Below are 16,257 nucleotides of genomic sequence, written 5' to 3'. Positions count from 1 at the left end.
GCCGCTCGCGGTGTAATGGGTCATCGGCTGTCCCCGCTTCTCTTCTCGAGGGCTCAAGGCAGAGGCTCTGGCCCCTGCAGCCGCCCACCCTGCCCTCGCAGCCGGACTCCCAACGCCTGTGTAAGTGCTTAGGAGAAGCGAAAGGAGGAGGGCAGGAGAGCAGGGGGGAACGAGGGGGGACGAAGGGGGAGAGGGGGCAAGAGAGGACCAGGGGAAGGACGAGGGGGAGGAAAAAGCGGGAGAGGTGGAGGGGAGGAGAGGGCGGAGGGGGCAGGAGAGAACAAGGAGGAGGATCAGGGGGAGGAGGGGGAGAAGGTGGAGAAAGAGCAGCAGGAAAAGAAGAGGAGGAGGAGCAGGAGGATGAAGAGGAGGAGGGAGGGGGAGGGGGAGGAGGGGGCGGGCTGGGGGGAGGAGGGGAGAGGAGGGGGGGGCTGGGGGAGGAGGGGGGAGGAGGGGGCGGGCTGGGGGGAGGAGGGGGGAAGAGGGGGCGGGCTGGGGGGAGGAGGGGGGAGGAGGGGGCGGGCTGGGGGGAGGAGGGGGGAGGAGGGAGCGGGCTGGGGGGAGGAGGGGGGAGGAGGGGGCGAGCTGGGGGGAGGAGGGGGGAGGAGGGGGCGGGCTGGGGGGAGGAGGGGGGAGGAGGGGGGCGGGCTCGGGGGGAGGGGGAGGAGGGGGCGGGCTGGGGGGAGGAGGAGAGGAGAGGAGGGGGCGGGCTGGGGGGAGGAGGGGGGAGGAGGGGGCGGGCTGGGGGGAGGAGGGGGGAGGAGGGGGCGGGCTGGGGGGAGGAGGGGGGAGGAGGGGGCGGGCTGGGGGGAGGAGGGGGAGGAGGGGGCGGGCTGTGGGGAGGAGGGGGGAGGAGGGGGCGGGCTGTGGGGAGGAGGGGGGAGGAGGGGGCGGGCTGGGGGGAGGAGGGAAGGAGGGGGCGGGCTGGGGGGAGGGGGGAGGAGGGGGCGGGCTGGAGGGAGGAGGGGGTGGGCTGGGGGGAGGAGGGGGGAGGAGGGGGTGGGCTGGGGGGAGGAGGGGGGAGGAGGGGGCGGGCTGGGGGGAGGAGGGGGGAGGGGGCGGGCTGGGGGGAGGAGGGGGCGGGCTGGGGGGCACGGGGCGGCCGGCCTCCGCGCTAGGGGCGCAGCGGGGCGCGGCAGCGGCGCCCCGTCGGCGGCGCACCCCGCAGCGGCGCACGCGCAGGTCGGGCAGGCTCAGCAGGCGCGGCCGGGCCTCGCCGCCCTCGGCGGCGGCGCGCACGATCACGGGCACCGGGCCGGTCTCGGCGGCCACGCAGCGCCGCGGGCCCAGGAAGGGCGCGGGCGGGGCGCGCGGCGCGGGGGGCTGGCGGCAGGCGCCGGCGCACTCGTGCAGCAGGAGGCCGGGCGGCTCCAGCACCCAGTGCGCGGCCCAGCGCAGCCCCTGCAGGTCCAGGTAGCTCTCGCGGCGGCAGCAGCGGGCGCCCTCCGCCGGGGCCTCGGGGCGGCAGTCGCCTTGAGCCCTGCGGAGACCGGACGGCGGGGTCGGGGCGGGCGAGGGGACGGGGCGGGCGAGGGGTCGGGGCGGCGGGGACGGGGCGGGCGAGGGGTCGGGGCGGGCGAGGGGACGGGGCGGGGCGAGGGGTCGGGGCGGCGGGGACGGGGCGGGCGAGGGGTCGGGGCGGGCGAGGGGACGGGGCGGGCGAGGGGTCGGGGCGGCGGGGACGGGGCGGGCGAGGGGTCGGGGCGGGCGAGGGGACGGGGCGGGCGAGGGGTCGGGGCGGGCGAGGGGACGGGGCGGGCGAGGGGTCGGGGGCGGCGGGGGACGGGGCGGGCGAGGGGTCGGGGCGGGCGAGGGGTCGGGGCGGCGGGGGACGGGGCGGCGGGGACGGGGCGGCGGGGACGGGGCGGGCGAGGGGTCGGGGCGCCGGGGACGGGGCGGGCGAGGGGTCGGGGTGGCGGGGACGGGGCGGGCGAGGGGGACGGGGCGGCGGGGACGGGGCGGGCGAGGGGTCGGGGCGGCGGGGTCGGGGCGGGCGAGGGGTCGGGGCGGCGGGGACGGGGCGGGCGAGGGGTCGGGGGCGCCGGGGACGGGGCGGCGGGGACGGGGCGGGCGAGGGGTCGGGGCGGCGGGGACGGGGCGGGCGAGGGGACGGGGCGGCGGAGTCGGGGTCTTGGGTCAAGTGCCGCCTTGGGAGCCCCGCTCCCCCCCCGCCTCCCCCGCCCCCGCCCCGCCCCCGCCCCACCCCCCGTCCCCGCCCCCCCCGCCCTCGTCCCCCGCCCTCCCCCCGCCCTCCCCCTCGCCCCCGCCCCCGCCCCTCGCCCTCGCCCCCCCGCCCCCGTCCCCGCCCTCCCCCCCGCCTTCCCCCCGCCCTCCCCCGCCCTCCCCCCGCCCCCCCTACCCGTAGGCCTCCAGGTCCAGCGTGTGCAGCTCCAGCCGCGGGGCGGCCTCCGCGCCCTCCGGGCCCTGCGCCCCGAAGCGGACCAGCCGGTGCGCGCCCGCGGCCCCGGGGCCCAGCGGCTCCCGGCGCACCGACACGCGCAGCAGCAGCGGCGGCCGCGGCGGGCTCAGCTGCCGCCAGAAGGTCACGGCGTCGGTCACGTCGAAGGCCTTCCAGCCGCTGTCATGGACGTTCACCAGCCTGCGGGGGGGGGGGGGTGAGGGGGGGGTGAGGCGAGGGGGTGAGGGGGGGGTGAGGAGAGGGGGTGAGGGGCGGGCCCCGTCCCCCTTCCCTCCGCCCCGCCCCTCCGCCCCGCCCCCTTCCCTCCGCCCCGCCCCGCCCCGCCCCTCCCCCTTCCCTCCGCCCCGCCCCTCCCCCTTCCCTCCGCCCCGCCCCTCCCCCTTCCCTCCGCCCCGCCCCTCCGCCCGCCCCTCCGCCCCTCCCCCTCGCCCCCCCCCCCCCCCCCGGCCCACCTGGAGTCCACCAGCCAGGCGCGGCGGGAGCCGTCGGGCAGGACGCGCAGCCACTCCACGGTGACCTGCGCGCGGGCGCTGCGCTCGGGCCGGCGCGGAGCCGCAGGGGGACGGCGGCCGCTGGAAGAGCCGCAGCGCCGCCCGCACCAGCTCGCTGCCGGCCGGCAGCCGCCGCTCCAGGCCGAAGGCCAGCACCAGCGCGGACGCCTCGGACGCCTCGGACGCCAGCAGCCGGCCGGCCACCTCTGCGGACACAGCGCGCTCAGCCGGGCCCGGGCCGACCCGACCCGACCCCACCCGACCAGATCCGACCCCACCGACCCGACCCCACCCAACCCGACCAGATCCGACCCGACCCCACCCAACCCGACCAGATCCGACCCCACCCCACCCGACCCGATCAGATCCGACCCGACCCCCACCCGACCCGATCAGATCCGACCCCACCCCACCCGACCCGATCAGATCCGACCCGACCCCACCCGACCAGATCCGACCCCACCCGACCCGATCAGATCCGACCCCACCCCACCCGACCAGATCCGACCCCACCCGACCCGATCAGATCCGACCCCACCCCACCCGACCCCACCCGACCAGATCCGACCCCACCCGACCCGATCAGATCCGACCCCACCCCACCCGACCCCACCCGACGCGACCCCACCGGACCCGACCAGATCCGACCCGACCCCACCCGACCCGACCCGACCCCACCCGACCCGATCAGATCCGACCCGACCCCACCCGACCCGACCCCACCCGACCGGACCCGACCCGACCCCCACCCGACCCCACCCGACCCGACCCCACCCGACCGGACCCGACCAGACCCCACCCGACCCCACCCGACCCGACCCGATCCGACCCGATCCGACCCCACCCGACCCGACCCCACCCGACCCGACCCGACCCGACCCCACCCGACCAGATCCGACCCCACCCGACCCGACCAGATCGACCCCACCCGACCCGACCCGACCCCACCCGACCCGACCAGATCCGACCCCACCCGACCCGACCCGACCCGATCCGACCCCACCCGACCCGACCCCACCCGACCCGACCCGACCCGACCCCACCCGACCCGACCAGATCCGACCCCACCCGACCCGACCCGACCCGACCCCACCCGACCCGATCAGACCCGATCCGACCCCACCCGACCCGACCCCACCCGACCCCACCCGACCCGACCCGACCCGACCCGACCAGATCCGACCCCACCCGACCCGACCCCACCCGACCCCACCCGACCCGACCCCACCCCACCGGACCCGACCAGATCCGACCCAACCCCACCCAACCCGACCAGATCCGACCCGACCCCACCCGACGCGACCCCACCCAACCCGACCAGATCCGACCCCACCCCACCGGACCCGACCAGATCCCACCCGACCCGACCCGACCCGACGCGACCCCACCGGACCCGACCAGATCCGACCCGACCCCACCCGACGCGACCCCACCGGACCCGACCAGATCCGACCCGACCCCACCCGACGCGACCCCACCGGACCCGACCAGATCCGACCCGACCCCACCTGACCCGACCCGACCCCACCCGATGCGACCCCACCTGACCCGACCCGACCCGACCCCACCCGACCCGATCAGATCCGACCCGACCCCACCCGATCAGATCCGACCCGACCCGACCCGATTCGACCCGACCCGATCACATCCGACCCGACCCGACAGCCCCGCCCAGAAGGAAGGGCCCAGGACCCCAGCGGAGCCGCGAGCCGGCCTCCCCCCCCTTCCCCCCAGCTGGTCCTGGCCGGGCTGCCCAGCCCCGGCTTCGCCCGCCCCGCTCCCTCCCCCTTTCTGGGGTTGCGCTGTGTCCCGTCCAGCCCCCCACTCCTACTCATCCAGCCCCACCCCTACTCTTCCAGCCCCCACCCCTACTCATCCAGCCCCACCCCTACTCATCCAGCCCCCACCCCTACTCACCCAGCCCCCACCCCTACTCACCCAGGCCCACCCCTACTCATCCAGCCCCACCCCTACTCATCCAGCCCCCACCCCTACTCACCCAGCCCCACCCCTACTCACCCAGCCCCCACCCCTACTCACCCAGGCCCACCCCTACTCATCCAGCCCCCACCCCTACTCATCCAGCCCCCACCCCTACTCACCCAGCCCCCACCCCTACTCATCCAGCCCCCCACTCCTACTCACCCAGCCCCCACTCCTACTCATCCAGCCCCCACCCCTACTCATCCAGCCCCACCCCTACTCATCCAGCCCCCACCCCCTACTCACCCAGCCCCCACCCCTACTCACCCAGCCCCCACTCCTACTCATCCAGCCCCCACCCCTACTCACCCAGCCCCACCCCTACTCACCCAGCCCCACCCCTACTCACCCAGCCCCCACCCCTACTCACCCAGCCCCCACTCCTACTCATCCAGCCCCCACCCCTACTCACCCAGCCCCACCCCTACTCACCCAGCCCCACCCCTACTCACCCAGCCCCCACCCCTACTCACCCAGGCCCACCCCTACTCATCCAGCCCCCACCCCTACTCACCCAGCCCCCACCCCTACTCACCCAGCCCCCACCCCTACTCATCCAGCCCCCACCCCTACTCATCCAGCCCCCACCCCTACTCACCCAGCCCCCACCCCTACTCATCCAGCCCCCACCCCTACTCACCCAGCCCCACCCCTACTCACCCAGCCCCCACCCCTACTCATCCAGCCCCCACCCCTACTCACCCAGCCCCACCCCTACTCACCCAGCCCCCACCCCTACTCATCCAGCCCCCACCCCTACTCATCCAGCCCCCACCCCTACTCACCCAGCCCCCACCCCTACTCATCCAGCCCCCCACTCCTACTCACCCAGCCCCCACTCCTACTCATCCAGCCCCCACCCCTACTCATCCAGCCCCCACCCCTACTCACCCAGTCCCACCCCTACTCATCCAGCCCCCACCCCTACTCACCCAGCCCCCACCCCTACTCACCCAGCCCCCACCCCTACTCATCCAGCCCCCACCCCTACTCACCCAGCCCCCACCCCTACTCATCCAGCCCCCCACCCCTACTCACCCAGCCCCCACCCCTACTCATCCAGCCCCCACCCCTACTCATCCAGCCCCCACCCCTACTCACCCAGCCCCCACTCCTACTCATCCAGCCCCCACCCCTACTCATCCAGCCCCACCCCTACTCATCCAGCCCCCACCCCCTACTCACCCAGCCCCCACCCCTACTCACCCAGCCCCCACTCCTACTCATCCAGCCCCCACCCCTACTCATCCAGCCCCCACCCCTACTCACCCAGCCCCACCCCTACTCACCCAGCCCCCACCCCTACTCACCCAGCCCCACCCCTACTCATCCAGCCCCCACCCCTACTCACCCAGCCCCCACTCCTACTCATCCAGCCCGCACGCCTACTCATCCAGCCCCCCACTCCTACTCATCCAGCCCCCACCCCCTACTCACCCAGCCCCCACCCCCTACTCACCCAGCCCCCACCCCTACTCACCCAGCCCCCACCCCTACTCACCCAGCCTGGAATCCCTACTCACCCAGCCCCCACCCCTACTCACCCAGCCTGGAATCCCTACTCATCCAGCCCCCACCCCTACTCATCCAACCCAGAACACCATCCAGCAGGCACACACCCCGTCCAGCAGGCACACTCCCCGTCCAGCAGGCACACTCCCCGCCCAGCCTGGTGGCCCCACAGGCTGGCAGGGCCCGGGTCCCTCGGGGAGGCCCACCTCGGAAACTCTGGCTGAACCTCTTCTCCCGGGAGCGCCCCCCGTGGCTGCGGTGGAGCAAAGCCACGTACTGGGCCCTCATGGGGGCGGGGATGGCCGCGCCCTGGGCGCCCGCCCCGGGCAGGACCGGGGCCTGGCTCAGCTGCAGCTGCTCCAGCAGGCTGTGCAGGACCTGCTCCCCGGTCAGGCCCGTGCTGGGGCCGGCTAGGGACAGCGCCCAGAGCGCCCAGAGGAGCCACATGGCACCACCCAGGAGGAAAGGGGGCCGCGGGAAGGGTCCAGGCCTGGCCAGGTGTGCCACCGGCAGGAGCTGGCCAGCTTTATAGCAGGCCTGGGGTGGGGGAGGGGAGACCGCACCCTGGGAGCTCTGGGACCAGACGGGCCTGTGTGTGTTGGGGTGGGGGGGTGTCTAGAAGTGCACAAAGGGCACAAAGGGCTGTCTGCTGGCCAGCAGCCGCAGGCTGCACTGCCCTGCCTCTTGCGCTTCCCCGTGTCTGTGTCCCCCCTCCCCCCTCTCCATCTCCAGGGGACTCCTCCTCCTGCGGGCCCGGGCCACTTCACAGGTGTCTGTCTCCTTAGTGGCCGGGGCCTCTGTCCATCCCCACGCTGGCCAGTCCCCTGCTCCCCCTCAGGTTGCCCCTGCAGAAGAAGCCAGACAGGTCAGTAGAGAAATCTGGCAGCCCGGTCCCAGGAGACCACACGGCCAGGCAGGGCCGGCTCCAGGCAGCCGTTCTTCCTGAGGGGTGTGCCCTGGGAGCTGGCCGGGACTGGTCCTGCTCAGACACAGAACAAGGGGCAGGATGTGGAGAGCTGAGGCCAGCGCTGCCCAGAGGCGCGTGCAGTCAAGGGGGACCCCAGAGCATCCCAGTCCAAACCGACCACGGTCCTGCTGGACCTGCTAACCACTCCCCAGCCCCGCGGGCTCCTTGGGCATGGGAAGGAGGGCGGCAAGGACCGGGTCTAGTTGGAGGTCTTGGTGCGAAGACTGAATGAGCATGATCCAGGCTCAGTAAGTTCTAGGACTTGCCAGCATTGTCATCGGCTTCACTCTGCATTCTCAGGGCTGGGGCTTTTCTAAAACTGACATGAACAAGAAGAGCAACCAAGTCTCCCTGCCATGCCGTTCCGAGCTGGGAACAGGGACCCCACAGCCCTTCAGGGCTGGAATGGCCGCCATGGAGCCGTCGGTCCGAGGTCCCAGGCCCAGGGATCTGCCCTGTGCGGGAGGAGGCCCGGCCCGACGGCAAGCTTGGTTGTGTTCCCACAATGATGGCGAGGCCAGCAGGGTGAGGGAAGTCAGGGGTTCTGGCCCCCTGCCCCAGGGCGCACTCTGGCCTCGCGGCAGTAGCCGCTGCCTTCCTAATGGTCCTATACAGAAGAGAACCTTCTGGTGCTCAAGGGCAGAATTCCCCCTGGATGAGAGTTAAACTTCTACCACATACATACTCATATACGCTCATTTATGTACAGTCATTTGCACATGGAAATTGGATATGCATGTATACAGAAGGGTTTGGTAGTAAGTGGGGGTAGGTTTAAAATTAGAGGAGGAGGGGCTGGGAAGGTGGCTCAGTGGTAGAGCTCTGGCCTTGAGCTGAAGAGCTGAGGGACAGCATCCAGGCCTAGAGTTCAGGCCTCATGATGGAAAAAAAAAAAGAAGAGGAAAAATAATCCTGAGCCAGGTACTGGTGGCTCACACCTACAATCCTAGTACTTAGGAGGCTGGGCAGGCAAGTTTTCCAGAGTCTTTTTTTGTTTTGTTTTGTTTTTGTCGGTCGTGGGGCTTGAACCCTGGGCCTGGGCGCTGTCCCTGCGCTCTTCAGCTCAAGGCAGGTGCTCTACCACTTGAGCCACAGCGCCACTTCCAGTTTTCTATTGGTTATCTGGAGATAAGAGTCTCACGGACTTTATCTGCCTGAGCTGGCTTTGAACCATGATCCTCAGATAGCCTCCTGAGTAGCTAGATTACAGGCGTGAGTCACCAGTGCACGGCTCTGCAAGAGTCTTATTGCCAATTAACCACCAGAAAATGAAGTGGGCTGTGGCACAAAGTGGTAGAGCTCAGGGACAACGCCCAGTCCTAGAGTTCAAGCCCCGCAGGCACAACTGTATATGCACCTGTGCGCACATATGTATGCATATTGATACACATAAGTACGTGCAAGACACGTGCACACAAATAGACTCACCTGTGCATTAAAGTCGTTTATGTTGCGGGTTGCTTGTTGAGTCAGGGACCTGCGTCTCGTGTCTGGTGAGCCCCGGGGGCCTTGACTCTCCTCGCCCCTGCCTCAGCCTTCTGAGTGCTGGGTTATCCTTCTGGGCTGGGACCACACTCCCTTGGCATTGCTCACTTTCTCACAGTAGCCTGGAGAGGAGGGTGTCCCTGTGTCCATTTTACAAACAAACCCAGACATAAAACTGTTACGCGACTTGCCCGAGCTCCAACAGCTGGCTGGTGCCAGAGTTCGGGTTGTTGAAAGGACACGGGACTGGCTATGTGCGTTCACAGGCAGAGACGGGGAATCAGGGATCAGACCTGAGCCAGCTGCTTCTCTGCCCTCCTTTCCTTCCCACCTGTTTCCTAGGAAGCTGCAATCTACAGGGAACAGTTCCATCTCTTCCTGGGGGCCGGAGCTCAGCTCAGTACTGCCTGGCATGTGTGAGGGCCCTGGTTCATCTCCAACACTGCCACGCAGACAAGAGAAACAGATCCCATCCTGAAGCTCACATCTTAGCTTGAAGACCCCCGGAGATGTAACCCCCACCCTGCATCCTGCCCACACTGTCCTCTTGGTGAAAAATATGGCCTTATTCAAAGGAAGTGCAGCTTCCTTTGCAAGTGATTAGCAGGAAAGGATTTACTTGATGCAAACATTTGGGCCTTCAATCAGGCCAAAAGGTGCAGAGGCCTCAATTCACAGGCAACCCAGGACCTGGGACCCTGGGGCCGGGAAGCTCTCTGGCCTGGTTGTGTTCCATAAACACGCCATTTTCCCCCACCCTTGACCCCTGTGGCTATCCCAGCCTGGGTGGAACTGACACCCAGGCACTGTTACCCGCTGTCCAGGGCTGCTGCCTCCTGGCTTGCAGATGTCCAGCTCTCCTAGATAGCCTGCTGTGCTTCTGGGTCAGGACCAGCCCCGTCCAACCAACCAGAACACCAGTCAGCATCCAGCCTCTCCAAGGTCCTGGCATAGGACTCTGTGGGGCCTGGTGCTGTGTGGGGGTCTTGATGGGGGGCATCACTGGGAGCCCTGCAGGTAATCCACAGTGGGAAACAGGGAGACCCTTTCCTCCTAGGAGAGGGGCATGGGAACGGCACTCACAGGGGCTCGCTGCTGGAGATGGCCTCTTCCCCTCGCTCCCTCCGCAGGTCACCCACCCAGGCCATTCCCCTGCCCCGGGGTTTTCACGGTGGCTTCCTCAACGTCAGACTACTTATCGTCACTGTCTTGTCTGGCTCCCTGAAGCCAACTGGCTTATCCATCACCCGGGCACGCTAGGCCAGGGTCAGGTCACACAGGGGCAAGGAGGCAGGAGACCAGACAGTAGACAGATCTCAGACCCCTGCCTCCCGTCCCTGTTCCCGAATGTGGATTCCAGCAGCCAAGGGCTCTGCTGGAAAATAAAGTAATTGGGCAATTAGCCACCAGCCACCAGAGGCATGATGTGGATTGGGCCGCGCACCTTTGTCATGCAGACGGAGGGCCAGGCTTGGCCGGCCCAGGGTCCAGGCTGGGACCAGGGTCAGGGCAGGCTTGAGGAGCGGCTTCCGGTCCTGGTGGAGGAAAGATGATGTTTGAAGACAGAAAGCGCTTCTTGGAGAGCTAAGCCAGGCCTCTCTCTCTCCAAGGTCACTAATAACAGATGTTATGAATCAGAGCTGTTGGGTTGGGGGTGCCCCAGGGCTGTGGGTGTCCTAAGAGGAACTTGAGGTGTTTCACAGACATGCACCTGCTCTGCCTCTTGTCTGCACTTCACTAGGACTGAGTCTTTTTTCTTTTTAATTTCATCGTCATGGTAATATACAGAAGTGTTACAGCTGCATCTGTAAGGTGGCCAGTGCTTCTCCAGTCTAACTCGTTACCCATGGGACCAACTCTCCTCCCCAAGTCCCCTCCATCCTGCGGTGGCCACTTCTCAGCCTGCTCCATCCAAGCCCGGGAGCCTGGTCTGCACTGCCGAGCTACCACAGGCTGCCCTGGGCTGGGGGCCGGCCCACCCTCCCTCCCTTCAGCCCCACAACTGTTCCTGCCCACCGGCAAGCTGTGTTTTATGGGGCCGCCACAGCCAGGAGTCACCTGGGGACATGGGGCCTACAAGTTCCCAGACCCCAGGGCAGACTCCTGCCACAGGAAATGACTGCCAGTCAGGCCCTGAGGCAAAGGGTCACCCAACTGCTCAAGTCGTGCTTACAGAAGCAAAGCCTGCCAGACGGTATTCCTAGGTACTCCAAAGGCTGAGATCTGAGAAGTGAGCTTCAGAGACAGCCTGGGCAGGAAAGCCAGTGAGGCTTAACCACCAAAATACTGCAAGTGAGATGTGGCGAGCGGTAGAGTACTAGATCTGAGCAAAGTAAATAAAAGCCAAGAAAGAGTATAAGGCCCTTGGGGCTGGGAAGGTGGCTCCGTGGTCGAGTGCTCATCTAGCATGCATGAAGACCTGGATTGGATTCCTCAGCACCACATAAACAGGAAAAGCCAGAAGTGGTGCTGTGGCTCAAAGTGGTGGAGCGCTAGTCTTGAGTGAAAGAGCTCAGGGACAGCGCCCAGGCCCTGAGTTCAAGCCCCATACTACCAAAAAAAGGGGAAGAAAGTATGGAGGCCCCAGTCACACACGCGCGCACACACACACACGCACACGCGCACACACACACGCACACACACACACGCGCGCGCACACGCGCGCACACGCGCGCGCGCACACACACACGCACACACACACGCACACGCACACACGCACACACACGCACACGCACACGCACACACACACACTACCCACAAAGCCTTCCCCATGATTTTTCAGCTTCCTGACTTTCTGGGGTAAGGAGGAAGGAAATGACCGGAATAAAGAATGCTGACAGCTGTGATGGGACTGTCTGGTCTGTTCTGTCCCATGGGGATGGGCCCAGAGCTTTGAGTCTGCTAGGACTGCCCCCGAGCCCATACCCGAATCTTCCTTTGGCTCATGGTCTGACCACCTCTTTGCTCTCCTGACAGCATGGAGAGATATGCCAGGCTGTGAATAGAAGCCTGCGATTGTGGTGAGCCCAGTGCCTGGCAAATCATCTCAGGAGGGGGGAAGAGGGGGGAGGCAGGGGGGAGGGGGGAGAGAGGGAGGGGAGAGAGGAAGAAGAGATGGACAGGGAGATATCTGAGCTTTTTTTTTTTTTTTCTGGTCAGTCATGGGTCTTGAACTCTGGGCCTGGGTGCTGTTCCTGAGCATTTTTCTCAAGGCTGGTGCTCTTCCACTTGAGCCACAGCTCCACTTCCAGTTTTTTTTGGTGGCTAATTGGAGATAAGAATCTCTTGGAAGCTGGCTCAGTGGTAGAGTGCTGGCCTAGCATGTATGAAGCCCTGGGTTCGATTCCTCAGCACCACATACACAGAAAAAGCTTAAGGTGGAGCTAGCCTTGAGCAAAAGCAGCTCAGGAACAGTGCTCAGGCCCTGAGTTGAAGCCCCAGGACTGGCCAAAAGAAAAAGAAAAAAGGGTATCCACAGTCCTGTCTTCTAAACACGTATGCACACAGGGGGAGTGGGGGGAGGGAGGCGGGTCATTGGGTCTGGAACTTGGGTTTACCACCTTGTCCTATCTACAGATAGAAATGTGTGTGCATGCACATGTGTGTGCATACTCATGGATGCTGCTATTGGGGCTTGACTCAAAGCCTGGGCTTTGTCCCTGAGCTTTTTTGCTCAAGGCTAGCACTTTACCACTTGAGCCACAGATCCAGATCCAGGTTTTTGCTGGTAATTGGAGATAGTCTCCCAGGCTTTCCTGTCTGGGGTGGCTTTGGAACTGTGACCCTCGGATCTCAGCCTCCTGAGTAGCTAGGATTACAGTTGTGAGCTCTGGAAAGGGAAAATTCTTAGCTTGGCTGGGATGGAGGGGAGGAGGGGTGGAGGCTGGGGGCCAGCCTGCTGTTCCCTAATCTCCAGAGGGTGAGGACGACAGGCAGACAGGATGTCCACCTCCGGCGGGCCCTGGAAGGTGAGCCAGCTGTCACCATGAATATGGCTGGGTGTGGGTCCTGCTGGGAAAGATGTTCCTGCCAGAGACCCGGCTCTTTATCCGCACTCATCCCACAGCGACGGCAGCTGTTGGGAAAGGAGCCAGCCCAGCATACTGGGGAGAAGCCGCAGCGGCTCCTCTCCTGCCGGCTCCCAGGGAAGGTGCGGCCCACACCTCGGCTCTGGCCACCTCTAGGAGCTCTGGGAAGCTCCGTTGGGAGCCTGGGATAGGGGGGTGATCAACGGCTCCGGTGCCCCCCAAACCCAAGGACATAGCACGGCTCTCAGACTGGGTTGTTTTTATTGTATTCAATGTTTTCTAGTTGTTTGGAACAAAAAACTTAAAAGAATGACTTCAAATAAAACATGGTAAGTTTAGCCGGGCGCTGGTGGCTCACGCCTGTAATCCTAGCTACTCAGGAGGCTGAGATCTGAGAATCGCGGTTCAAAGCCAGCCCGGGCAGGAGAGACCGTGAGACTCCTATCTTCAATAAACCACCAGAAAACCGGAAGTGGTGCTGTAGCTCAAGTGGTAGAGCGCTCGCCTTGAGCTGAAGAGCTGAGGGACAGCGCCCAGGCCCAGAGTTCAAGCCCCACGACCGACAAAGAAAAACAAAAAACATGGTAAGTTCTAGACTTTGACTGGGTTTGTGAAATTGGGACTCCTACAGTACCACTGTGCTTCACCGTTTGTATTTTTTTTTTTTTTTTTTTGGTCGGTCGTGGGGCTTGAACTCTGGGCCTGGGCGCTGTCCCTCAGCTCTTCAGCTCAAGGCGAGCGCTCTACCACTTGAGCCACAGCGCCACTTCCGGTTTTCTGGTGGTTTATTGGAGATAGGAGTCTCACAGTCTCTCCTGCCCGGGCTGGCTTTGAACCGCGATCCTCAGATCTCAGCCTCCTGAGTAGCTAGGATTACAGGCGTGAGCCACCAGCGCCCGGCTACCGTTTGTATTTCTTACCATTTTCACTCCCAACTTGCTAAATGGTCAGTTTGTGTCATGTGACGCTTCGCTTGAGGAAATACTGTCAGAAAACACACACACACACACACACACACACACACACACACACACACACACACACACACAAGATCGAAGCAGTTTGGTCCAGAGAAAATACTTAAAAGTTTTAAAAAAATGTGCATACAATAGATATACACATTTACAGATACATTGCAATTTCAAGCAAGCGTAGTCATCAGACAGTTGATGAACTGGCTCAGAACAGTACTTGCTGTGTTTCTGGAGTTGTTGCTAACCCACTACGTACAAGAGGCTGACATACTGCCAATGCAACCAGGACCACAGGCCACCAGCTAGACTCACAATCTCAATGTCTACGGCCCTTTAGATCTCTTCTGCCTTTTTCTATCGTGCTCTGTCTTTTCCTAATTTGTTTTTTTTGTTTGCCGGTCCTGGGGCTTGAACTCAGGGCCTGGGCATTGTCCCTGAGCTTCTTTGGCTCAAGACTAATGCTACCTACCCCTTGAGACAGTGCTACTTCTGGCTTGTTGCGGGTAGTTTACTGGAGACTAAGAATCTCACAAACTTTTTTTTTTTTGTCGGTCATGGGGCTTGAACTCTGGGCCTGGGCACTGTTCCTCAGCTCTTCAGCTCAAGGAGAGCGCTCTACTGCTTGAGTCACAGCGCCACTTCTGGTTTTCTGGTGGTTTATTGGAGATAAGAATCTCACGGTCTTTTCTGCCTGTGGCTTTGAACCATGATCCTCAGATCTCAGCCTCTGAGTAGCTAGGATTACAGGCGTGAGCCACCAGTGCCCAGCTTTCACAAACTTTCTTTTTAACTGTATTTTTGTCTTTTCTTTTTTGGTAACTGGGGATTGAACCCAGGACGTTGCACTTGCTAGGCAAGCGCTTTGCCACTGAGCTACATCCCAGCCCTCACAAACTTTCTTAACACAAAAAAATGTTAAAGAATGATCTTGACTACACGTTTCTAGTGTAGCCGAGCAAGCGCAGGGCTGACGGCCTGTACCCAGCACACAGCAGCTTCGGGTGACAGGACCTGCTCTTCCTGCCAGCCTGGCTACACAGAGCTCTGGACTCAAAATCAAGAAAGTGCATCCGAGAGGATGCTGGATTTCCCGGTCCAGCCCTGGTAGCGGCGGGCCCTCTGGGCTCCTCGGAGGCAGGAACGGTGAGGAGGGCTTCGGACGGCAGGCTGGGGACAGGGCCAGCTCGGACAAGCGTGGGGACGGCCTGCAGAACTTACTGCATCAAACCTGCTGTCCTTCCCTCGCCAAAGTGGGGCGGGGAGCTCCTAGGCCCGTGGGGATCCCAGGCACTCACCAGTGGCCCTGAGCCTCTGCTTCCTGTCTCCTGGAGGCTACAGCCCTATCAAAAACACAGTGCCCCTCTAGGAGGGATAGAGCTACGGTTAATCCTGGGGCTCCAAATGGCACCATCTCCACCCTCCTCAAACGGATCAAAGCTGAGAGTAGGCAAAGGCTCTAAGCTGCCGCCCAATCCCAGTCCAACTCAGCCTATGCCACCACAGCCCCGTTCCTGTCCCCAGACGGGCAACCGAGGCAGGCCCTAACACACTCATTCCATGCAAGGTCACATGGCCTGCGGTGGTGCCGAGCATCCACTCACTGGTCGGCAATCTCCCAGTCCAGCAGACAGACTGCTTCTAGACAAGCTAATACCACCCACAGTTCAATCAGCACTTCCCCAGCTCCCATCCATCCCCCGCCACCTGGGAGCTGGGGAAGAGAAGCCAGGCCCACCCGTCAGGGGCTTAGCGTTTAGCAAACTGTGCCGATAAACAGAATGTGGGTGATAAGTGTGGCTGAGATAACGGGACCACTGATGTGTGGATCTCCATTAGCTCCCCAGGGAGCCAATTCCAGCCCAGAGCTTTTCAATGCTGGCTGGACAGGGCAGGACTAAAGGCCTCACACAGGGCTTACTGGTGTACCTCCTCCAGACTTGGTGTCTTCCCACCCCTTGGCTGCAGCCGGCTGTGCCACTGAGTGAGCTGCTAAGGCCAGCGGGCTGGGGTCCAACCTCACTGCCTTGGTTTCTACAGGGAGAGGGAGAGGATCACTCTTCTTTATATGGCGTACTTTTTTTTTTACTGATACTGCTGAACTCAGCCTTGATGCTGGGCAGATGCTCTACCACTTAAGCCCCACCCCTAACCGTTTTTAAATTGTATTTTGAGCCAGTACTAGGGCTTGAACTCAGGGCCTGAACACACTCCCTTTAGCTTTTTCCCATGGAAAGCTAGCACTCTATCACCTATGCCACAGATCCACTTCTAGCTTTGCTGGTGAACAAGAGGTGAAATTTCAGACTTTCCTGGCCAGGCTGGCTTCAAGCCTCAAGCCTCAGATCTCCAGCTCCTGATCAGCTGCAGCGACAGGGGTGCGCATCTGGTGTCAGGCTCC

General features: G+C 64.0%; 1 protein-coding gene across 1 annotated transcript; it reads right to left on the bottom strand.

Annotated features, from left to right (window-relative positions):
- Positions 1-1,107: 1,107 nt before the first annotated feature.
- LOC122126732 (left-right determination factor 2-like) lies at positions 1,108-6,852 on the bottom strand (the record flags this gene model as incomplete). The annotated part of the gene is given in 6 exon segments (XM_042701194.1): positions 1,108-1,163; positions 1,165-1,480; positions 2,360-2,599; positions 2,872-2,981; positions 2,983-3,116; positions 6,612-6,852. Coding segments are annotated over 6 exon segments (1,097 nt in total), but the record flags the coding sequence as incomplete, so codon positions are not given.
- Between the last annotated feature and the right edge of the window lie 9,405 nt (positions 6,853-16,257).

Source organism: Dipodomys spectabilis, unplaced genomic scaffold (genome assembly GCF_019054845.1).
Source record: "Dipodomys spectabilis isolate Male_0828 unplaced genomic scaffold, ASM1905484v1 ptg000288l, whole genome shotgun sequence".
NCBI classification, from domain to species: domain Eukaryota; kingdom Metazoa; phylum Chordata; class Mammalia; order Rodentia; family Heteromyidae; genus Dipodomys; species Dipodomys spectabilis.
This window is presented reverse-complemented; position numbering and strand designations above follow the sequence as displayed.